Here is a 25063-nt window from a genome sequence, read left to right as displayed (position 1 = left end):
CTCACACTGCAGTAAAGCAAATCTCAATTTGACAAAGTTCTTTCAAAACTGGGAGACACCCTCCCACATACAAAAGCGTAATGGAATAATGACATAAATCAAAGATGTTTCACTGGGCAAATGGAAATACATAATGGAGAGGTGTCCTCCATTAGTTTAGTATATTATTGCCTTGTCTACTGAGAAACAGTGAAACGGTATGTTTTGCATGCTATTTAGCCAAATCATACCATGAGTACAATTAAATACAAGTAAAAGAGTGGATAATAGCAGTTCCTTTTCTAAGATAGAAGGCTATGTGTCACTCTCTTGCAGGTTTGAAGTCTCAAGTCTTTGATCTTGCCCTAGGGAGATATGCATTCCTTATTCTTATCTCCTCTGCATCCATATGCCAATATCACCGTCCCATTCCCCCGAAAAAAATCACATGACCGTAGGTCGCTTTGAGGGGTACGGGAGATGAACTCACAGATCATTCACAGCCACCAACTTTCCCCTTCACTGCCAACACATCTATTTTATAATAATTTATATGATAAATATAAATGCCTGGACGTCTTTAGGGTGCCTAAATATTTATATTTAAAATATAATGGTCACTTTTCTGTGAAAGTGCCATGTCTTAAAAAAAAAGCACGAATTGGTCATTTGGCCCTGTGCGCCTTTCAATAAGATGGCTGATCATTGGCCCATTTTCTTGCACAAACCTTATATCTCGATTTCTTTAATATCTATAAGCAAATCTTTATCTTGGAAATACTCAATAATAGAGCCCTGCATCCCTCAGGTCAAGAATTCCAAAGATTCACCACAAGGATTTTGTAGATATGGGTGTTTCCGTAAATGCAGCACTCAGTAGTGAAACTGAAGGTCTCCAAACTTCCAGGTTATTTTCCTGTTTTTTTTCTGTAATATTCCCATTGTTTCATATATTGTATTTTAAGTAGTATAGATCATGGTGTAGGGGCAAAATAATGAGATTTAGTAAAAATAAATAAATCTGTTTTTACAAAGAAAAATATCAGATGTGTGCTTTCTTTTTTTTTTTTTTAATGTCATTTTTCAAGCAGGATTTCAACAGATGCTTAGGCTAATTTATACCAGAAAGATTACATCAATTTTGTAATTAAATAACTCTAGATAAGCCAAATTCTGATGATGCTTATGATTTTTATGATTTATCACCCGATGAGATGGTTTTCTGATGGCCCAAGTTTCTGCAGCACAACGTGAGTATCAGTGTCCCTTTGGTCACGTGTGAAATGTGTGCTTTAAAAGCAGAGTAACCATTTTTATATTTATTGTTTTTTTTTAATTCTTTATATTTTTTGTTTAAGCTTTCCATTGAAATACTTAAAAAATAATAGAACTTAAAATCATGAAATAAAAATGTAGTTTGCTCAACTATTTTATCGATGTCTCATTCTGTAATCTGTGAGGGAGCTTCGAAATCAGTATAAGAGACAGTGTCCAAGTGGTCACATTGTGGTAACACTGTGCTCCGAATAACTTCGTGGTCACTGTTATCTTGTTCTCATTGGTAAGTCAAAAATAATTTGCACTTTTTCATTCATTTTCCGTGAATATTGTTGCTTGTTTACTATATCTTTTATTATTGTTTAATTTTTTTTTTAATTCCGTGAAACTTTCATAGGTTGTTGCTATGTTGATGTAATGTGTGTGCACTGTAGAGAAGGGAATCGAAGAAGATGATCGGGGCCCTGATAATGCCGTGTCTCGTGGAAAGTATGCTCCTGTCTACACAGATACTCATTTCCGGAAAAAAATTCGAGTAAATTAACATTGAATTCGATGAAAGGTTACTATATTCTTTCTCATTTTTGTATATACAGGTGCACAACCTTTTATCCGAAAGCCTTGGGACCAGACACTTGTCGGATTTCGGACATTTTCGGATTTCAGAATGGAAGATTTTTAGCGTAGATTAGGTAGGTAGCGCGGGCGGCTTGAAAAGTCTGGAGCAGCTGCCTCCTCCCCGGAGACCGGGAGAATCATTGCATAAATGTTAGTCAGTTAGTTTGGAGGGATTTTATGTGGTGGTGGTGGTGTAGGGGTGAAGGGGGAAACTTTAATTCTTAGTCCCCTACCTGGTCAGCGACTCCCAACCTCGCGGAGCTGGGGGCTCCGTCCGGCCGCGGGCGGCGCCGGTTGTAGCTCCGACCCCGGCAACTCTACCCCTGGCTGCGAGGCGCTCCAAATCCAGCGCGGCCCGCGGCCGGACGTCCCAGCTCCGAGAATGTCGGGAGTCGGCGGCGTCGCAGCGCTGGGATACCAGCGGGGAGCGGGCAATGCCTTACCGGGTCGCCGTGCGGCAAGCTCCGGAGCGCTGTGGCCGCCTTCTTCCAACATTCGCGGAGCGTCGCTGGATTTGGAGCCACGGAGCTGGGGGCTCCGTCCGGCCGCGGGCGGCGCCAGTTGGAGCTCCGACCCCGGCAACTCTACCCCTGGCTGCGCGGCTCCAAATCCAGCGACGCTCCGCGATGTTGTGTGTCGGCGGCCACAGCGCTCCGGAGCTTGCCGCACGGCGACCCGGTAAGGCATTGCCCGCACCCCGCTGGTATCCCAGCGCTGCGACGCCGCCGACTCCCGACATTCGCGGAGCTGGGCCGTCCGGCCGCGGGCCGCGCTGGATTTGGAGCGCCTCGCAGCCAGGGGTAGAGTTGCCGGGGTCAGAGCTACAACCGGCGCCGCCCGCAGCCCCACCGGCCACAGCGCTGCGGAGCTTACTGCACGGCGACCCGGTAAGGCATTGACCGCTCCCCACCTCTCCGACCAGGCAGGGGACTAAGAATTAAAGTTTACCCCTTCACCCCCCTTCACATAAAAGCCCTCCAAACTAACTGACTAACATTTAAGCAATGATTTACAGATGTTTAAGCGTCTCCCGGTCTCCAGGGAGGAGGCAGTCGCTACAGTAGTACAGACCTGGGTTGACCGTGGGTCGTTTCGGGTCAAGTTTGGCGCCAAACGCGAGCTTCGGTGCGCAGACGACATCTGGAAAAAATGGCCAGTTTTCGGAGCTTTTCGGTTTCTGGAACTCCGGATAAAAGGTTGTGCACCTATATATATATATACACTTTTTTTTTAAATTATAAATTATAATTATAAATACATTTTTCCCCCCCAAGTATTAAATTTTGGTCATGTTTTGGTCGATTTTGATCACAAATTAGCTCAAAAGGATCATAGGTAGGCCCATTTTTAATACTGTGGTATTCCATTATGATTTAATAACTTTCAAATTTGGTCACCCATGTCACAGGTTGTTATCCTTATTTACGGAAACACCCATATTAATGAGATCTCTTCCCATGTTTTCTAAAATTCCAGTCAGCAAGAACTCGGACTGTTCAATCTCTCCTCAAACAACATACCTGTCACCCCAGGAATCAATCCAGTGAAACTTTACAACAATGCCGCTTTCACAAATATATCTTCATTACATTACATTTATTACATGTCATTTGAACCTCAGTGAGGCTCAAACGAAACTCCGTTTCCACAGCCATACAAACAAAGACAATTGCCTACCGACATACACACAATTCAATTTACAAAAACATCAATCACAGTGAACCCACTGTGATGGAAGGCAAAGTCTTTTCTCTCCCCTGTTCTCCATTTCTCTCCCGATGTCGAAGCCCCAGGTGGGCGATGGCGAGTCCCACGGCCATTTTAGGCCGCGCCGGGCAATGTATGGCCCCACTCCCGGTCTAAATATCACAATTATGTAGGGAAATCACACCAGTTCAAAATATTCCAGATGTGGTCTCATCAGGGTTGTATACAATTGGAGCAATATTTGTTTCTCTTCCAATATAAGGTAACATACCACTTATCTTCCAAACTTTTTGATGTACCAACCCCCATCATATTAACGTTCAATAACTTTCATAATTCATGTACTAGGTTATCCAGCCACTTTTGAACACCTCTCAATCTCCCACTACTTAGAAAATATTCAGCTTTTCGGAATAAACAAATTCCTAAGTATTTCACAGTATAAGAGAAATAATCACTGCAACTTATTTATTTAAAAATCCACAATTAAGCAAATAATTTTTGCATTTTGTTTGGAATTTCAAAATTTCTAAAAATCTGTTTTTGCTTCTTCATTCGGGGTATTGTGTGCAGATTGATGATAGAAAAATCCATTTTAAAATAAGGCTGTAACATAACAAAATGTGGAAAAAGTGAAGAGATCTGAATACTTTCTCTGAATGCACTGTATATGCAATCTCCACGTCTGTTCATTCCCATCTTACATCTGTGATCTGCAGCTCAATGTTTTTATCCTGCACGACAGAACATTCTCTTTACTGTTTTCCTTCTGATTTCAATAACCCTATCAACTGAAATTAGATACAGCTCACGTATAAATGAGTGTTCATGGCATATTCTCATAGCTGCCGGTGAAAAATAATCACCCCTCAAGAATTAACTACTCCATTGCCAAAACTGATACATTTTACTTTTTCCATCTCAAATTTCCTAGATTCTCCAGTTGATAACAAGGTGCATACAGGTCTTTAAATAAATGCTGTGTAATAATCAACTAAATTAATATGAATGCCATATAATTTTAATTAAAGCCCTCTCATTTGCACCTTACTTCAACAACAACATCCATTTTCGCAGTACTTTTAACAACTCAAGATGCTTCACTGGTTTGGAATAAATTAAAGGGGAAGGACCTGTACCATATATGCCCGTTGAGATGTGTATTAAATGGAAACAATAAATGGAAACTGTTGCAACAATGGCGATGTGGGATACATGTGAAGGAATTTGAAGATTAAAATGGGAAATGTGAATTCAGAGCATTGAGGAACATGGAGCCTGTCATGATAAAGGACATGATAAAGAGGAAGTATATATTTGATACAATTGCCAGTTTGAATATGTTAGATGTTAAGGAGGGTATAAGATAGACTAACAAGAAGGGCGTTTGAATATGCACCAAATTTGTGGTATTTTGTCAAAAATCTGAGACATTTTGCAAATGTTGTAATAAAGATTAGGTATTTTATTCAATCGGTTTAAATTAGATGCCTTGATAATATAAATAACTCGGCATACTGCACTTACTGTCATAAACTAGCAACTTCCCATTTTACCATGAACAACAGCATGAAGGATTTTGCAATAATATGATATAACACTAACATCCCAAATTTCAGGTCTGATCATGGGATTTCAGGAGCTATGGGGTGACAAATTGATTATAAAATGTCATCCAAGTACACATATTTGTAGCTCAAGACACACCAGCTACCATCATGGAAAGGAGATTAGTGATCAGCAATGAACATCACTTAAATTTTCTAGCCGTATTTTGTGAAGCCATTCAGCTTGCAATGATTATTTAATACAGTAAACTCTCATTGCAGCAAACTGTAGTGAGGGGATGGAATGGTGTCTGTTATTGCCAATTATCCGTTATAACCAAGTGAGATTTTACCAAGTAATGGAGTATCATTGTGTAAGTAGTAGAAACAAATAACTGTAGGCGCTGGTCACAAAGTGCTGAAGTAATTCAGGAGGTTATGCAGCATCTCTGGAGAAAATGAACAGGTGACATTTCGGGTCGAGGCCCTTCGTCAGACTCTTGGTCTGGAACTAGGCCTGGAATCCAGGTGAATTGGTGGTCGTGGGATACGTAGGGATCGGCAAAGTTATTGGTTGTGGCCGGCCGGAGTGCAGGGAAGGGCCGGTGGTGGCAGTGGTGGCTGGTTGCAGCCAGGCCTGGAAGCAGGATTAGGGGAGGCAATGTGCGTCAGGGGTGCATAGGCAACCAGTTTGGCGGCGAAGGTCCGTGGATTCGTCTGTTATAACCAAAATCAGTTAAAGAGGTCCATAATAACAAGGGTTTGGGTTCCTAACATCCTCTCCTTACCTCTAATTCAGGAGAACATGTATTCTGCAGCAGGAATGACCTCCCTACGCAATTGAAAGAGTTCATCAAGTAATTAGCAGATAGGTTGCTGAATGTATTTTTTACTGGCTCTTTCAATCATTGTACCCCATGGTACAATTATTTGATGTTTTGTGGAATCCAAACTCCTAGTGAATGCAATGCAAAGCATGAGATTTGTCCTACATACAAAGCTCCTGTATAAACATCTAGCTTTTTGAAACATTAAGATGCATATTGCATGGCAGAGGTAATGAATACAGGTTTTGCAAAGCACAATCTGCTGACATTTGAAGGAAATGAGAGGTTTTCAACATGTTCTGACTATAATTTTACCATTTGGTCCTCGCTGTGTGAGATATCTGTGGTTTTTGTAAGTATATCGTCACTGAAATCTCTCTGGCGTTCCAACTACAATTCCAACCCTAGCACTGGAATAGGGCTGTCGTTTAAGTGTTTTATTGTCATACATGAAATTACCTGTCAAAGGGTCTTGTTTTGGACTCCTAGGCCGGTCTATATATTTGCAATTTCAATAAGTCTTTTGTCGTTGCATGAAAAGGTTCACTGATGCTCTCCTGTTAAAAAAGAACTTATTCAGTCTTGCCAGAGAACAACAGGTAGTGCAAACATTGCAGGGATTGCATATTTACGCATGTTGTAGGGTGCCAATGACTTCACCTGGTAAACAATGAAGTGTACTGCACCTGGTGGCAATTCTGTTCCCTCAACGGGTAGTGTTTCATACAGGTCAACAGCTATTTCAGTTGTTGTGTAGTATTCATTCTGCAAGTCTGGTTGCCATCCCATAACTTCAATTTGCAACTTATGCACAACTGAGCAGCACACAAATCATGGAATCCAAGCCAGCAAATGAAACATGATAGAGCACGTTTTTCCTTCTTGGACTTCTCCAGAAGATCCCTGGAGGTGGTGCATTTTTATGCTGAAAACCCCTGCTGTCATGATGGCATAATCTGTGTGAGCAACTGCATGTTAAGCAGCTAAAGAGCAGTGGCAGAAAAAAAACAAGGAAATTGAAGCGGATGATGAAGAAAAGTGAAGGCATCAAGACATCCCATTTCAGGCTCGACTGGGAATAACTCATCCAAGTAACATTTCAATAAACACAACTACAATTCCCTATTCACCTCTCCGTCATTGACCACAAAGTGTCCTTTAAGCTTTGATGCAAAAATCGAAACCAAGATAGGGCGTCGAAAATTAAAGTTATTGCCTAACTATTCAATATGGGGCAGCACGGTGGCACAGTGGTAGAGTTGCTGCCTTACAGCGCTAGAGACCCAGGTTCGATCCAGACTAAGGGTGCTTTCTGTACAGAGTTTGTAAATTCTCCCCGTGACCGTGTGGGTTTCCACCAGGTGCTTCGATTTCCTCCCACACTCCTAATATGTACAGGTTTGTAGATTTGTCGGCTTTGGTAATAAAATTGTAAAATTGTCCCTAGTGTGTAGGATAATGTCTGTGTGTGGGGATCGCTGGTTGGTATGGTTTCAGAGGCCAAAGGATCTGCTCTTGTGCTGTATCTCTAAACTAAAATCTCATAGAAACATTACTCACACTTCTGCATTCACTTGGTGCATCTTTTCCTAACTGCATTGCCTGTCTACTGTTCTAATGCAGTGCAAGCAAAGTGGCTATAACATAGCTTGTAAGATGCTCTACTTTCTGCATTGCAGTGGAAGACATTGTATCTGTAACTGCAATGTAGCCTCTGACAATTCTCGGCCTCAAAGGTCTTGCTTTGGAATGTGCCATCTTGACATTAGTAGCAGAATCCAAGGTGGCTGGCTGACAGGTTATCGGAACAATACTGATAGATTGATAATACAGGTGCACAACCATTTATCCGAAGATCCAAATAACGAAAACCTCCGAATAGCGGACATTTTTTCAGTCCTTGAAGAAAGGTCCTTGAAAACGTTCACCGAGGGCGGCCCGCAGATGTGACAGCGGAACCTCCGGTCGGTCCTCGAAGAAAGGGGAACTAAATCCCCATTCATAAAAGAGAAGGTGAGGGTATATTGCGCGGGAGGGTTAATAATTGACAATATGCTGCTGTCTGCCCGCTGAGTTAAAAAGTTCCCACGGTAGACTCACGATACACAGTCTTGCGTGGGAACTTTTTAACTCAGCGGGCAGGGAGCAGCAGATTGTCGCTCCCTTCAGTTTCACCCCACCTACACCCCTCTGCTTCCCGGCCATGTGTGTGACCCCTTCCCTCCCCTCTCCAGCTCCCCGCCCATTGCACCGGCGTGGGGGCTTTGCACTGTCTTCAAGTCGGCGATGCCAGCATACAGTGCCAGTCACCGGACACGTCAGGACCAACGGGACACCGACCCCCAGGCCCACTGCAAGCACGGAGATCCCAGAGACCCACAGCCAGCAGCAGCCCAGCCCCGTTCCAACTCCAGAGGAAAACTGCAAACTAGCGGGAGACATCAGGACCACCAGAAGCCGCTCCCCGAAGGGCCGCTACGGCGACAAGTGGCAGTTCGCCCACAGCCCGAGCTGTGCCCCCTCATCGGGACACCGACCTCCAGGCCCACTGCAAGCACGGAGATCCCAGATCAGCAACTCCAGCCCAGCCCCGCTCCAACTCCAGAGGAACACGCTCCCCGTATGGGCAGAAGCTGATGGTGTGCAAGGTACGTCTTGTTCTTGGGGTCGCGCAGCTCGGGCTGTGGGCGAATTGCCACTTGTCGCCGTAGCGGCCCATCGGGGAGTGGATTCCTCTGGAGTTGGAGGGGGGTATTGTGCTGTTTGATCGCCCCCTGCTATCCCAGAGACAGGGAGACAGGACGTTCACCGAGGGCGGCCCGCAGAGGTGACAGCGGAACCTCCGGTCGGTCCTCGACGAAAGGGGAACTAAATCCCCATTCATAAAAGAGAAGGTGAGGGTACATTGCGTGGGAGAGTAGGAATCCCAAGACAAAGTTGAGTGAGCGTTCACCGAGGGTGGCCCGCAGAGGTGACAGCGGAACCTCCGGTCGGTCCTGGAAGAAAGGGGAACTAAATCCCCTTCATAAAAGAGAAGTGGAGGGTATATTGCCCGGGAGGGTATAAGGGCATGTAGCCCCGCTAGGGTGACATGAGTGCGAGAGGTGATTCAATGCTGCGGTCACATTTACAAATTCAGGAATTCATTCAACACACTGCATTTCATACAGACATTTATTCTGCAAGAAAAAACTACATTGAAGACTCAAACTCGCGACCGAGGAACTGCCGGGATCAAGGCGCAAACTTGCGACCTTGCGGATATGAGCCGAGCACTCTACCACTGAGCCAGCCATTAAAATCTACGCAAAAAAATGTCCATTCCGAAGACCGACAAATTCCGAATTACGAAAAGTGTCTGGTCCCAAGGCTGTCGGATAAAAGGTTGTGCACTTGTACTGGGATCATAAATGCAATTAACCTGATCTGTTTTCCCTTTGGGTGTTGCCTTAGTTTTATTAATTTGTTTGAGGACAGGTTCCATTGCTATTGCTGCAATATGAATATTGAGGCATTGACCATTAGACACATTGGATTTGCAAGTATCAAAGCAATTTTCCAGAAAGAATATGCTTCAAAGTTACTGCAATGCTAATCCAATGATGATACTGTTCTCCTCCATGCTCCCTAAGATTATATGAAAATGTTCCTGTTAGCATCAGGTACTGTTAGAATCTATACACTGGGATCCACTTTCTTCTATAGATTACTCTATCCTCATTCTCAAGCAAGTACTTTCTCTACCTTAGTCTCCTGGGACTGAACACCTGTATTATTCTTGCGCCCTGCTCTGGTTACATCCCAATCGTAGGTGGTCAACTAACACAAATTCCCTGGTAAAGAAGGCACAACAACGGCTTTACTTCCTAAGATCACTCAGGAAAGTCAACTTGCCACAACAGCTGCAAGTATCATTCTCCCTTTCCTCCATAGAGAGTGTCCTGACACATGGCATCCTGGTGTGGTATGGCAACAGTTCTGCGGCTGACAAGAAGGCTCTGCAGAGAGCCATCAACACAGCTCAGAAGATCACCAACACACATTTCCTGCCCTGGAAGATCTATAGCTCTCGTTGCTTGCAAAAGCATCACGCATCCTAAAGGACTCATCTCATCCCGCAGATCACTTGTTTCCCCTTCTAGCCTCAGGAAAGTGTTACAGGTCCATCAAATCACACACAACATTAACAAACAGTTTCTACCCCAAGGCCATCACCACACTGAACTCTGCACTGAATACCCACCCCCCATAGCCAATATTTTGTACTGCTATAACACTACACTGTGGGATATTGCACATTCTGATTTGACAATGTTTTTCTTACCGTTTTTTCTGTTTTCATTGTCGTTATTTATTTATCTGCTACCATATAACCATATAACAATTTACAGCACAGAAACAGGCCATCTCGACCCTTCTAGTCCGTGCCGAACACGTATTCTCCCCTAGTCCCATATACCTGCGCTCAGACCATAACCCTCCATTCCTTTCTCGTCCATATAACTATACAATTTATTTTTAAATGATAAAAACGAACCTGCCTCCACCACCTTCACTGGAAGCTCATTCCACACAGCCACCACTCTCTGAGTAAAGAAGTTCCCCCTCATGTTACCCATAAACTTCTGTCCCTTAATTCTTAAGTCATGTCCCCTTGTTTGCATCTTCCCTCCTCTCAGTGGGAAAAGCTTATCCACGTCAACTCTGTCTATCCCTCTCATCATTTTAAAGACCTCTATCAAGACACCCCTTAACCTTCTGCGCTCCAAAGAATAAAGCCCTAACTTGTTCAACCTTTCTCTGTAACTTAGTTGCTGAAACCCAGGCAACATTCTAGTAAATCTCCTCTGTACTCTCTCTATTTTGTTGACATCCTTCCTATAATTAGGCGACCAAAATTGTACCCCATACTCCAGAATTGGCCTCACCAATGCCTTGTACAATTTTAACATTACATCCCAACCTCTATACTCAATGCTCTGATTTATAAAGGCCAGCACACCAAAAGCTTTCTTTACCACCCTATCTACATGAGATTCCACTTTCAGGGAACTGTGCACAGTTATTCCCAGATCCCTCTGTTCACCTGCATTCTTCAATTCCCTACCATTTACCATTACGTCCTATTTTGATTTGTCCTGCCAAGATGTAGCACCTCACACTTATCAGCATTAAACTCCATCTGCCATCTTTCAGACCACTCTTCCAACTGGCATAAATCTCTCTGTAGACTTTGAAAATCTACTTCATTATCCACAACCCCTCCTATCTTAGTATCATCTGCATACTTACTAATCCAATTTACCACACCATCATCCAGATCATTGATGTACATGACAAACAACAGTGGACCCAACACAGATCCCTGTGGCACCCCACTAGTCACTGGCCTCCAACCTGACAAACAACCATCCACCATTACTCTCTGGCATCTCCCATTCAGCCACTGTTGAATCCATCTTGCTACTCCACCATTAATACCCAACCATTGAACCTTCTTAACCAACCTTCCAAGAGGAACCTTGTCAAAGGCCTTACTGAAGTCCATATATACAACATCCACTGCTTTACCCTCATCAATTTCCCGAGTAACCTCTTCAAAAAATTCAAGAAGATTAGTCAAACATGACCTTCCAGGCACAAATCCATGTTGACTGTTCCTAATCAGACCCTGTTTATCCAGATGCTTATATATATTATCTCTAAGTATCCTTTCCATTAATTTGCCCACCACTGACGTCAAACTAACAGGTCTATAATTGCTAGGTTTACTCTTGGACCCCTTTTTAAACAATGGAACAACATGCGCAGTACGCCAAACCTCCGGCACTATTCCCATTTCTAATGACATTTGAAATATTTCTGTCATAGCCCCTGTTATTTCTACACTAACTTCCCTCAATGTCCTAGGGAATATCCTGTCCGGACCTGGAGACTTATCCACTTTTATATTTCTCAAAAGTGTCAGTACTTCCTCTTCTTTGAATCTCATAGTTTCCATAGCTACTCTACTTGTTTCCCTTACCTCATATAATTCAATATCCTTCTCCTTGGTGAATACCGAAGAAAATAAATTGTTCAATATCTCCCCCATCTCTTTTGGCTCTGCAGATAGCTGTCCACTCTGACTCTTTAATGGACCAATTTTATCCCTCGTTATCCTTTTGCTATTAATATAGCTGTAGAAACCCTTTGGATTTACTTTCACCTTACTTGCCAAAGCAACCTCATATCTTCTTTTATCTTTTCTAATTTCTTTCTTGAGATTCTTTTTACATTCTTTATACTCCTCAAGCACCTCATTTACTCCATGCTGCCTATAGTTATTGTAGATCTCCCTTTTTTTTTCCCCGAACCAACTGTCCAATTTCCCTTGAAAACCAGGGCTCCTTCCTATTTTTACAATTTCCTTTCAACCGAACAGGGACATAAAGATTCTGTACTCTTAAAATGTCACCATTAAATGTACTCCATTTCTCTTCCACATCTTTCCCATAAAACAAAATGTCCCAATTTACTCCTTTTAAATCCTTTCGCATCTCCTCAAAGTTAGCCTTTCTCCAATCAAAAATCTCAACCCTAGGTCCAGTTCTGCCCCGCTCCATAATTATATTGAAACTAATGGTATTGTGATCACTGGTCCCGAACTGTTCCCCAAAGCATACCTCTGCCACCTGACCCATCTCATTTCCTAACAGGAGATCCAGCACCGCCCCTTCTCTAGTAGGTACTTCTATGTATTGCTGCAAAAAACTATCCTGCACACATTTTACAAACTCCACCCATCCAGCCCATTTACAGAATGTGTTTCCCAGTCTATGTGTGGAAAATTGAAATCTCCCACAATCACTACCTTGTGCTTACTACTAATATCTGCAATCTCCTTACATATTTGCTCTTCCAATTCTCGCTCCCCATTTGGCGGTCTATAATACACCCCTATAAGTGTTGCTACCCCTTTCCCATTTCTCAGTTCCACCCAAATAGCCTCCCTAGACGAGCCCTCTAATCTATCCTGCCAAAGCACTGCTGTAATATCTTCCCTGATAAGCAATGTAACACCTCCACCTCTTGCCCCTCCAATTCTATCACACCTGAAGCAACGAAATCCTGGAATATTTAGTTTCCAATCACAGCCCTCCTGCAACCATGTTTCACTGATCGCCACAACATCATACTTCCAGGTGTCAATCCAGGCTCTAAGTTCATCCACCTTTCTTACAATGCTCCTAGCATTAAAATATACACATTTAAGAAACCCACCCTCTCTTATTCTCTGTTTATTGTCTTTTTCTTCTCTCTCCCCTACATTTTGGGTCAGAGTGCTACCATTCTCTGCCTCCTGCCTCACACACTGACTGCTAGCTTTCCCAATTTGAGTCCCTCCCCCCAACCATACTAGTTTAAAGTCTCCCCAGTAGCCTTTGCAAACTTAGCACTCAACCTATCCAAGTCACCCTGCAGCCTCATAGCATCCTCCTCGCAGCTCACACTGCCACCCAGCTTTGTGTCATCTGCAAACTTGGAGATGTTACATTTTATTCTTTTGTCTAGAATTCAAAATAATACATAATAATATTCGTAATAATACATCAGAGCCCGACTTTAAGCTATTCTTTAAAATTCAACAATAGTATCTGCATTGCTGGTTGCAAATATTAAATAAAGTGACAGTATTTCTTCATCTTTATTTTCATTCAGCCTGCAGATGTTGGTTTTCTGTACCAACACATCACCCTGGCAAGAATTTGCGAAGTAGACTGAACTGGAAAGGTAAGGGGTACATGTTTACATGATCCACAGTTTGAAGAGCTTCAGAAGAGAATGTGGTATGGCAGCAAAGTCGGGATATGAGTTTGTGAGTTTATTTTATTGACACGTGTACCAAGGTACAGTGAAAATCTTTTGTGGGCACAACAATTAGTCATTGCACAAAAAGAGGATGGGCAGGTTACAGTGTGCCACTTAAAAGACAACCACACTTCTGGACAGATGAGATGTTCATTAATTGACAGTTCATTTTGTAACGTTACAGCCTTATTCACACATGAAGTCACACATGAAGGGGGGGGGAGAGGGAGAGAGAGGGGAGAGAGAGGGAGAGGGGGGCAGGGAGAGGGAGAGGGGGAGGGGAGAGAGGGGGAGAGAGAGAGAGGGGGAGAGAGAGAGAGAGAGAGGGAGAGAGGGGGAGAGAGGGGGAGAGAGAGGAGGGAGAGAGGGAGAGAGGGAGGGGGAGAGAGAGAGAGAGAGGGAGAGAGAGACAACCCTATGCATAAGAAGGTTGCCGACCCCTGAACTAGGTTATCTACACATCCTTCAGTCATGGAGTCATACAGTGATAGGCCCTTTGGCCCAACTTGTCCATACTTGCCAACATGTCCCAACTACACTGGTCCCACCTGCCTGTGTTTGGTCCATATCCCTTCAAACCTGTCCAATCCTTGCACCTGTCTAACTATTTCTTAAATGTTGGGAAAGTCCTTGCCTCAGCTTCTCTGGCAGCTTGTTCCATACACCAACCACCCTTTATGTGAAAAAGTTACCCCTCAGATTCCTATTAAATCTTTTTCCCTTCTCCTTAAACCTATGTCCTTTGGTCCTCGATTCACCTACTCTGGGCAAGTGGTTATGTGCATCTACCCAATCTATTGCTCTCATGAATTGATACATAAGATCACCCCACATCCTCCTGCGTTCCAAGGAATAGAGTCCCAGCCTACTCGACCTCTCCCTACAGCTCAGACCCATCTACCAGGCAACATCTTTGTAAATCTTCTCTGTACCCTTTCCAGCTTGACAACATTTTTTTTGATAACATGGTGCCCAGAACTGAACACAATACTCTAAATGTGGCCTCAACAACGTCTTATACAACTGCAACATGACCCCCCCCAACTTCTATACTCAATACGCTGATGACGACTAATGTGCCAAACGCCTTTTTGACAACCCTATCTACCTGCGACCACCTTCAAGGAACTATGCACCTGTACTCCTAGATCCTTCTGCTCTACAACACTCCCCAGAGCCCAACCATTCACTGTGTGGGTCCTGCCCATGTTAGACTTCCCAAAATGCATCACCTCACATTTCCCTGTATTAAATTCCATCAACCATTCCTCAGCCCAACTGGCCAATCAATCAAGATCCTGCTCCAATTTTTCACAACCATATTCACTATCTACAAAACCACCCACTTTTGTATTATCTGCAAACTTGCTAATCTTGTGGTGTATATTCTCATTCAAATCATTGATATAGATGACAAACAGTAACGGGCCAAGCATCGAACCCCTAGTCACACCAATAGTCACAGGCCTCCAGTCCAGGAAGCAACCTTCCACCATCATATCAGCTTTGTTCCATTAAGCCAATTTTCTATCCATTCTGCTATCTCTCCTTGGATCCCATGCGATCTAACCTTCCAGAGCAGTCTACCATGTGGAACCTTGTTGAATGCTTTGCTGTCTTCAATAAAATATATCTTTCATTTTTTTTAGAATCTGGGCAGTGCAAATTTGAGGTGAGGCAACTAAAATATAAATGGATTCTTGCCAAAAGAGTTGTAGGTCAAAACAAAGCCATGGGAGACCCACCATCAGAGAATAAAGATTTGGAGCACCTAGCTATTAGCAGCAAGTAAAGGATCTGTGACCTCCATCCCACACTGCTCTGACCTCATTATCTTTGATCTATTACAATGTTCCAATGGACCTTAATGTAACACTGGTGAATAATGACTCAAATTGTGATTTTAGAGCCTACTGGACTTATATACAACAGATAACCACCCTTTAGAGTTTGTATCAGAATTGACATGTGATAATGAAAGGTCATCAACTTGAAACATTAGTTGGTTCCCTTTCTACAAATTCTCCTTTATCCCCTACATACCTCCACAGTCTTCTTTTTTTACTTGAAACTTCCAGATGTTGGGAGAAAGACCACTAGAAAGATATCTTAGCCAGAATCATCAGCAAGATCAGGCATTGTAAAATTATAAAGTCACAGTCATTCAGCACAGATATGGGCCCTTCGGCCAACCATGTTCTTCCCAACTGTTGCACCCTTTTACACTAACCTTAATTACCTACATTAGCTGAATAGCCTGTTATGCTCTCGATGCTGAAAAGATATGAGAAATTAGGTCAAAAAAGCAGAAAACAATTGATGAGTAATAGTCTCATTTTATTGCAAATTCCCAAGAGATTTTTGCATGGCGATACAAGAAATTGCAGGTGCTGTCTGAGACACAAGTCATTAATGCAATGATGTAGAAGGCTTACAATGCCCCTACTTCCTCAGATGTTTGAGGAGAGTCGGCATGTCACCAAATACCACTTCAAACTTCTACAATTCTACCATAATAATAATAATACATTTTATTTATGGGCGCCTTTCAAGAGTCTCAAGGACACCTTACAAAAATTTAGCAGGTAGAGGAAAAACATGCAAGGGGAATGAAATAAATAGTAGAGACATGACTAGTACACAAAGTAAATACAGAATTCAATACAAAATACAGTACGAGGCAATTAATGCACAGATGAAAAGGGACGGCACGTGGGGCTAAGGATAGGCAGAGGTGAAGAGATGGGCCTTGAGGCGGGACTGGAAGATGGTGAGGGACACGGAATTGCGGATCAGTTGGGGGAGGGAGTTCCAGAGCCTGGGAGCTGCCCTGGAGAAGGCTCTGACCCCAAAACTGCGGAGGGTGGACTTGTGGATGGAGAGGAGACCAGCTGATGTGGATCTGAGGGACCGTGAGGGTTGGTAGGGGGAGAGGAGGTCAGTGAGATATGGGGGGGGGGGCAGATGGTGGAGGGCTTTGTAGGTGAGGATCAGGATTTTGTAGGTGATCCGGTGGGAGATGGGAAGCCAGTGAAGTTGTTTGAGGACTGGAGAGATGCGATGCCAGGATTTGGTATGAGTGATGAGTCGGGCGGCTGCGTTCTGGACCAGTTGGAGTCGGTAGAGCTGATGCCAAGGAGAAGTGAGTTGCAATTGTCCATTCGGGAGGAGATGAAGGCATGGATGAGTCTTTCAGCAGCTGGCATGGAAGCATACTGACCGGTTGCATCAAAGCCCGGTTCAGTAATCTGAATGGTCAAGATCGGAGGCTGTAGAAATTGGTGGACAATTGCCCAGTTCATCACAGGTACTGGCAACCTCACCATCAGTCCAGAACAAGGGGTCATAGGTCATAGTTTAAGGATAAGGGGGAAATCTTTTAGGACCGAGATGAGGAAAACTTTTTTCACACAGAGAGTGGTGAATCTCTGGAATTCTCTGCCGCAGAAGGTAGCTGAGGCCAGTTCATTGGCTATATTTAAGAGGGAATTAGATGTGACCCTTGTGGCTAAAGGGATCAGGGGGTATGGAGAGAAGGCAGGAACAGGATACTGAGTTGGATGATCAGCCATGATCATATTGAATGGCGGTGCAGGCTCGAAGGGCCGAATGGCCTACTCCTGCACCTATTTTCTATGTTTCTATGTCTCGACCTGAAACATCACCCATTCCTTCTCTCCAGAGATGCTGCTGGTCCTGCTGAGTCACTCCAGCATTTTGTGTCCCCACCATCAGATATCTACAGGAATTGCTGCCTCCTGAAGGCAGGTAATAACATCAAGACCAACACCATCTGGCCAAGCTCACTTCTCTCTGCTACCATTGGTATGAAGGAGCCTGACAATAGTTACCTCCAGTTTCCCCCCCCATCAACCATCAGGTTCTTGAACCAACCCTACTCAGAACCAAACCACTACAGATTTCACACTACTATGGGTTGGTCTATGTACTTTGGTTTTTGCACTATCATAGTCCAGATTACATGATAAATGACAATTTAATGAATATTTAACAACTTTGTTGTGCCTAATCTCTCGGTAAAGCTGTGGCACATTGTTCATTGATCCTGTTCATTACCGGTGCACATCGCAAATCAATACTCTTGATTCATGGGCAAAAATTTACTTATTTATTTTTATTTCTCACATTTCTTCAACTTCTGGTTTTCCCACTGCTCTACAGTTCAAAATAGAGGATAGCATTGACATATGAAACTGAATGGCATTGCCTTTCACCTTGGGGACGTGACTTTAAATGTTTGAATTAATATTTACAACTGCTCGTTGTAAGAGCATTGTGTGAAATATTTGGATAAAACTGCTCTAAATTGCCATTAATCGTCACTAAATTGACAATCCTGCTCAGTGACAATTTAAACTTATGCAAGAAGTGGAAAAAGATTAAATTGATGCAGTAGAGTATTCTTCTGACATTGTAGGCCAAAATTGCTAATAAATATTCTATGGAAATGCTTCAAATTAAACTGGGTGGCAGCAAAAAAGCCACTAAAACACTTCTGTTGTATGATGATACATTAAAAAAATCCTTTAACGGAAGAATACCAATGTGATAAATACTTTTGGTGTGACTCCAAGTACTGTGGCAGTATACAAGATAAGTGATTCTTTTCCACAATTAATTTGAATAGATGTATATAAATACATCTGCTGAAATAACCTTCTTGGTTCAAATGATTCAGGTTCAAGATGTGTTCTGTTTATCCTCAGCCTAGTCCTAACCTACCCCTCTTTACAACCATGCAGCATCAATTCTCATCCCTTTCATGCCCTCCATTCATCTCTAAATCTGTTACATTGCATCTGTGCTTGCTGCCTCAACTATTATTTGTGGTTGCAAGATCTAAATTCCCTCGAGCAAACTTAATTTCTTCTACACTCTTTGTTGTACTTGGAAGTAACCATCTTTAATTTCATGATCATTAGTTTTTAATCAATCCCACAAATGGAAATAGCTCCTCCAAGGTCATCCTCCCAAGTTATTCCCGTCCCTTTCCCAATAGGAAAAATATATATCTTGTCCATTCACTGTTATTGGATAATCCTCATAATCTTTATAATTCAAAAGCCAAAAATGTTTTCTAAAAACTATCTAACCATGATTAAACAAATTTACCTGTAAGACCCAAATTTTGATTAATCCCAGTAATAATAAACCTTGGTGGTTTGTTTGCTTTGGTATAGCTTCATTAAAATTAGTGACTGTGTTTAATGACATTTATCAGTATCGCTAGTTTCCTCTACCCCATTTAGATCTCCGAGGGCTAAGTGGCCTTCTTGTTCTTCCTACTAAAATGCAAAGCTTCAAATTTGTCCATATACACATCTTTTACCAATTATATGCTGATTCTGAAAGTTTATTAAGTCCTTCTCAATATTGACTATTCCTTCCACCTCCCTTCCAAATTTATTTGTATAAATTGTTCATAGTAATGGACCCTGCACAAATCCTCATGGAAAACTAATACCCCTATTCTCCTACAGTGAATGTCCTACTTGTACAATCCTTGTAGCATTTGGAAGTAACCATCTTTAACTTCAAGATCAGTAGTTCTTAATCAATCCCACAAGTGGAAATATCTCCTTTAAGGTCATCCTCCCAATTTAATCCCAAGTTCCGCAAGGGTCGGTGCTGGGGTCGCTACTCTTCACATTGTTTATTAATGATTTGGACGAGGGGATTGAATGGTTTGTGGCAAAGTTTGTGGATGATATGAAAATAGGTGGAGGGGCACGTAGTGTAGAGAAAGCAGAAGGACTTGGACAGGAGAATGGGCAGATGGAATATAGTGTACAAAGTGTGGAGTCGTGCATTTTGCTAATAGGAATAAAGGCATAGACTATTTTCTAAATGGGGTGAGAATCCATAAATCGGGGGTGCAAAGGGACTCGGGAGTGCTGGTGCAGGATTCCCCAAAAAGGTAATCTGTAAGTCGAATCGGTAGGAAAGAAAGCAAACTCAATGCTAGTATTTATTTCAAGAGGGCTTATATAGAAAAACAGGGATGTAATGTTGAGGCTCTTATAGGTGCTGGTAAAGCTGCAATTGGAATACCGTGAACAATTTTGGGCACCATATCTGAGGAAGGATGTGCTGGCTCTGGAGAGGGTTCAGAGGAGGTTTACAAGAATGATCTCAGGAATTAATAGATTAACCTATGATGAGCGTTTGTTGGCACTGGGCCTGTACTCGCTGGAGTTTAGAAGAATGAGGGGGGACCTCATTGAAACATACAGAATAGTGAAAGGCTTAGATAGAGTGGATGTGAAGATGATGTTTCCATTAGTGGGAGAGTCTAGGACTAGAGGTCATAGCCTCAGAATTAAAGGACGTTATTTTAGGAAGGAGATGAGGAGAAATTTATTTAGTCAGAGGGTGGTGATTCTGTGAATTATTTGCCACAGAAGGCTGTAGAGGCCAAGTCAGTGGATATTTTTAATCCACTTAAGTTAAGAGAGATAGAATCTTAATTAGTACAGGTGTTGGAGGTTATGGGGAGAAGGCAGGAGAATGGTATTACGAGGGTGAGATAGATCAGTCATAATTGAATGGCCAAATGGCCTTATTCTACTATTCTGTATGACTTATTCTTTGTATCAAAATACATTGCTTCCTACTTGTCTATACTGATATCCATTTTTTACGATATGTTATGCATTATGCATGTTATATTTTATTAGTCTTTCATGATATCATTTCTGATTCCCAAGGCAAAATTGTTATGTTTACATGGTATTCCTGATATATTAAAACACAACTGTTCCTTCTGCAGCATCATTTTCTACATTTTTCCCCAGTCCCTGCCTTTTGATTTTTCTATGAGCTTCTGCAAAGCACTAAAGTCTAATGCCATCAATAGGTAACAGACATGACAGAAGTTTAAGACATTTTGTTTATTATCTGGTATTATAACCCTACCCCGCAAAAGCACCAATAAATCCTTAAATCCACCAATAATGCCTGAATTTTCTCTGAACAATGAGGTTTCTTGCATTAACAATGTATTTATTTATGCTATATTACAGGCTCTCTCTAAATTATTGACATGTAGGAAAATATCAATTAATGTTTTGCAGTGCCTATCATTTCACAATAATCACACCTTAGTTGCATCAAGTCAAATAATGTCAGTATTAGTAATTAGTTAAGACCAGAAACTAAGTGGCTTACAGTGAGCCGTGGTATGAATTTTTGGAAAGCAAATAACTGCAGATGCTGGAAATCTGAAATAAAAGCAGAAAATGCTAGGAATTCTCAGCGTCATACGTGGTGAGAAAAAAGAGTTAACATTTCGGGTTAATGAAAGGTCATTAACCTGAAACATTAAGTCTGCTTTTCTCTCCAGATACTGCCTGCACTCCTCAGTACTTCCAGTATTTTCTGTTATTATTGCAGTCTACTTTTGCATGTTATGCATGTATATTGTCGTGATGCTGAGTTCGAATCACAATGTTGGATAGCCTTTTCCCTTGCAAAACTTTATATTCCCATGCACATACATCTTAATGTTTTAAATTTATTTGATCACCTTATTGCTTGAAACGACATCCATGCAACTTAATACTGTAAAGTTATTAGGATACTTTAATATTAAATAAGACAATTCATGTATATTAAAGGGCATCTAGTATGTCATTCAGATTAAAGATGGCCAAGGAATCACTTCCTGCATATCCGTACAGTATTGTTGAATTCATATTAACATTATAATACGTTAACACATGTTAACTCATTGTATGCATATTAATTATGTGTAGTCACAACCTCCATAATAACATTGTATAAGTAATATATATTACAATCCTATATATTTACACTCTAGGACTCGACAATAAACACAAGCATGTGTATTAATGTCCGTCATTATGTCATGCGTTATTACCGACCATTTAGTCCAACCAAGCATATTAAAATCATATAACGATTATCAGTGTGTCTCAATGTTGAATTTCCCGGTGTGTGTTAATACGGGGTAGTTAGATCAGCAACAGTTCACGCGAAGGTGCAAGTGTTTGAATGACTACTGTAGCAGTTGTGCATGCATCGACTCGACTTGCAATTGACTCCAATTGGAATCTAGATGTCTTCTTTACCTCTGCGTTAAAGTTGGCCTGTTGAGCCCGGCTAAGAATGGCGCAAAACCAAAGAATGAGAGTAGGGACTTTCCAGCCTCGGCACCAGCAAACCTCACCGGCCATTTCCAAGCAATGGACTTTGGCTCTACCGCCCCGAGGACGGGCTATCCCTTCAGTTCTCTCTCCCTCTCTCCCATCCGTTCCACGATCAAACTGTACTGACCGTAGAAGTCAGCGCCCTCTGCCGTCGAACAGTCAGTTGACCATAATTGTTTCCAGCCTGGAGGCCGTCTCAAAATTGACTCGCTTTACTGTAGAATCTAATTATCAGTTTTTATCACCCCACTTTCTCTATCGTTTAGTTATACCATATATGTACTCCACCTGCAAAGCCATATTCCTGCATACTTCGCTACAGATATTAACGGAATTTCTATCCCCTTTGCTTTCTCATTATGTTTTCTTACTCGTTTCAAAATCACGATCGCATTTTCCAGTAATGTTTCTATCTACTGCAATTTTCGAAAATGTGCATTTAATCAATTCCAATACGTGTTCACACACGGACATATATATAAAGATACTTCTGTATGCTGATTATTAATATGCACTAATGGATTAGTGTACATATTTAAATTTACATAATGCAAACACGTGTACACCCAAAGTCACAAAAATCCGAGGTATACACGGGACTAAACATGGATGATTCCATGGCGAAATTTGCGAATACCAATCATATCGGAAACCACCCCCCAGCATCAACAAAGATAAACATGGTTAAGTTGATAGATTGCATTTGGTACATGGACTGCACAGCATGGAAAAATGACATTCTAGCTGCCCTTTAATATATGCGAATTGTCTTAATTAACAGTATACCTAAAGTAACCTAATAACTTCACAGTAATAGATAATAGACAATAGGTGCAGGAGTAGGCCATTCGGCCGTTGGAGCCAGCACCGCCACTCAATGTGATCATGGCTGATCATCCCCAATCAGTACCTCGTTCCTGCCTTCTCCCCATATCCCCTGACTCCGCTATCCTTAAGAGCCCTCTCGAAAGTATCCAGAGAACTGGCCTCCACCGCCCTCTGAAGCAGAGAATTCCACAGACTCACAACTCTCTGTGAGAAAAAGTGTTTCCTCGTCTCAGTTGTAAATGGCTTACCCCTTATTCTTAAACTGTGGCCCCTGGTTCTGGACTCCCCCAACATCGGGAACATGTTTCCTGCCTCTAGCGTGTCCAAACCCTTAACAATCTTATATGTTTCAATAAGATCCACTCTTATCCTTCTAAACTCCAGAGTGTACAAGCCCAGCCGCTCCATTCTCTCAGCATATGACAGTCCTGCCATCCCGGGAATTAACCCTGTAAATCTACGCTGCACTCCCTCAATAGCAAGCAGGGCCGGCCTTAGGAGTTGCGGGACCCAATTGGGAACAATTTTGGTGAGCACCAGGTTCCCAGCCAAGGTCTGTAGATTCATAAAAATATAATTAAAGTCTATTATAGACTTTATATCTCTATGGTAGAATGGAACGTAATCAAAATGTGCACTTAAAAAGTGCATGCGACTTAATGGACCAAACAGATCTAAGTTACATTTTAATATAAAATTGCATACATGTAAGCCTACAAGTAACAAACAAAATATGTAGATCACCTCTGAAAAAGTACATAGTTACAATACCACTTGTTTTAGTGACTGAAATGGAAAAAAAAAGTAATTTAATTAAATAAATCCTGGAAAACCAATAACCATCGGTGAAAAACCAGTCCAGGCATTACATTTTGGGTTCAGCCCCATCCTACAGTTTGGGCTTCTACCCCATCCTAACTTAGTTGTGTGTGTTAGTTGTCTGTGCGTTATGTGTGTGTGGGAGGGAAGGAGAGAAGGGAGGAAGGGAGGGAGGGAGAGAAGGGAGGGAAGAAGGGAGGGAGAGAAGGGAGGGAGAGAAGGGAGGGAGGGAGGAGAGAAGGGGAGGGAGGGAAGTAGAGAAAGGAGGGAGGGAAGGAGAGAAAGAAGGGATGGAGCAAATGAGAGAATGGAAAAGGGAGAGGAAGGAGGGAGGGAAAGAGAGAAGGGAGGGTGGGAAGAAGGGAAGGAGAGAAGGGAGGGAGAGGGCCGGTGGCGGGAGCGGAAGCCGGGGTCCGGGCGTGAGCTGAGGCCGATGTTTGTAAACGTTGCTCCAACCCCCGGCCCGGCTCTCCGTGTATTGTTCATCGCGTCTCCCCGGGGAGAGAGAGGGGTGGAGCCGGGGCTGTGTGCGTGAAGCATAGCGACTGGAGGGGCGGGAGCACTGCCGTGAGCGAACGCCCCAACTCCCCCGCTCCCCCTTCTCCATTCCCCTCACACCCTCCTCCCCGTCTACCCCTCTCTCCCCCCTCCACCCGAGTTAGATCTACCCGAGACGAGAGTAGATTACTCTGGCGCGGGGCCCCCTTACTCGCGGGTCCCAATTGGGAGCAATCGGTCCAATCGGCTTAAGGCCGGCCTTGATAGCAAGAATGTCCTTTCTCAAATTAGGGGACCAAAACTGCACACAATACTCCAGGTGTGGTCTCATTAGGCCCTGTACAACTGCAGAAGAACCTCTTTCCTCCTATACTTGACTCCTCTTGTTATAAAGGCCAGCATGCCATTCGCTTTCTTCACTGCCTGCTGTACCTGCATGCATACTTTCATAGACTGATGAACAAGGACCCCCAGATCCCATTGTACTTCCCCTTTTCCCAACTTGATGCCATTTAGATAGTAATCTGCCTTCCTGTTTTTGATACCAAAGTGGATAACCTCACATTTATCCACATTAAACCATTTGCCATGCATCTGCCCACACCCCAACCTGTCCAAGTCACCCTGCATTCTCATAGCATCCTCCTCACAGTTCACACTGCCACCCAGCTTTGTGTCATCTGCAAATTTGCTAATGTTACTTTGAATCCAAATCATTGATGTATATTGTAAATGGCTGCGGTCCCAGCACCGAGCCTTGCGGTACCCCACTAGTCACTGCCTGCCATTCTGAAAGGGACCGGTTAATCCCTACTCTTTGCTTCCTGTCTGCCAACCAATTTTCTATCCATGTCAGCACTCTACCCCCAATACCACACACCCTAATTTTGCCCACTAATCTCCTATGTGGGACCTTATCAAA

The 25063-nt window shown here is 42.8% G+C and overlaps 1 protein-coding gene across 2 annotated transcripts in view; it reads right to left on the bottom strand.

The window, feature by feature from the left end:
• mmp15b (matrix metallopeptidase 15b) overlaps window positions 1-22497 on the bottom strand; it is a 62916-nt gene extending 40419 nt beyond the window's left edge. The window contains exons 1-2 of one of the 2 annotated variants that reach the window (XM_055648641.1): window positions 21919-22062; window positions 6416-6513 (exon numbers count right to left, since the gene is read on the bottom strand). Coding sequence is in view for 1 of the 2 variants with exons in the window: in XM_055648640.1 (XP_055504615.1) it covers window positions 21919-22023 (105 nt within the window). In the remaining variant the exon portion in view is untranslated. Of the gene's footprint in view, window positions 1-6415; window positions 6514-21918 lie in introns of both variants that reach the window. The other variant, XM_055648640.1, reaches the window with a different exon arrangement.
• Window positions 22498-25063: the final 2566 nt, after the last annotated feature.

Source organism: Leucoraja erinacea, chromosome 17, assembly GCF_028641065.1.
Source record: "Leucoraja erinacea ecotype New England chromosome 17, Leri_hhj_1, whole genome shotgun sequence".
NCBI lineage: Eukaryota > Metazoa > Chordata > Chondrichthyes > Rajiformes > Rajidae > Leucoraja > Leucoraja erinaceus.
The sequence above is the reverse complement of the archived record's forward strand: the minus strand, read 5'-3'. Positions and strand labels throughout refer to the sequence as shown.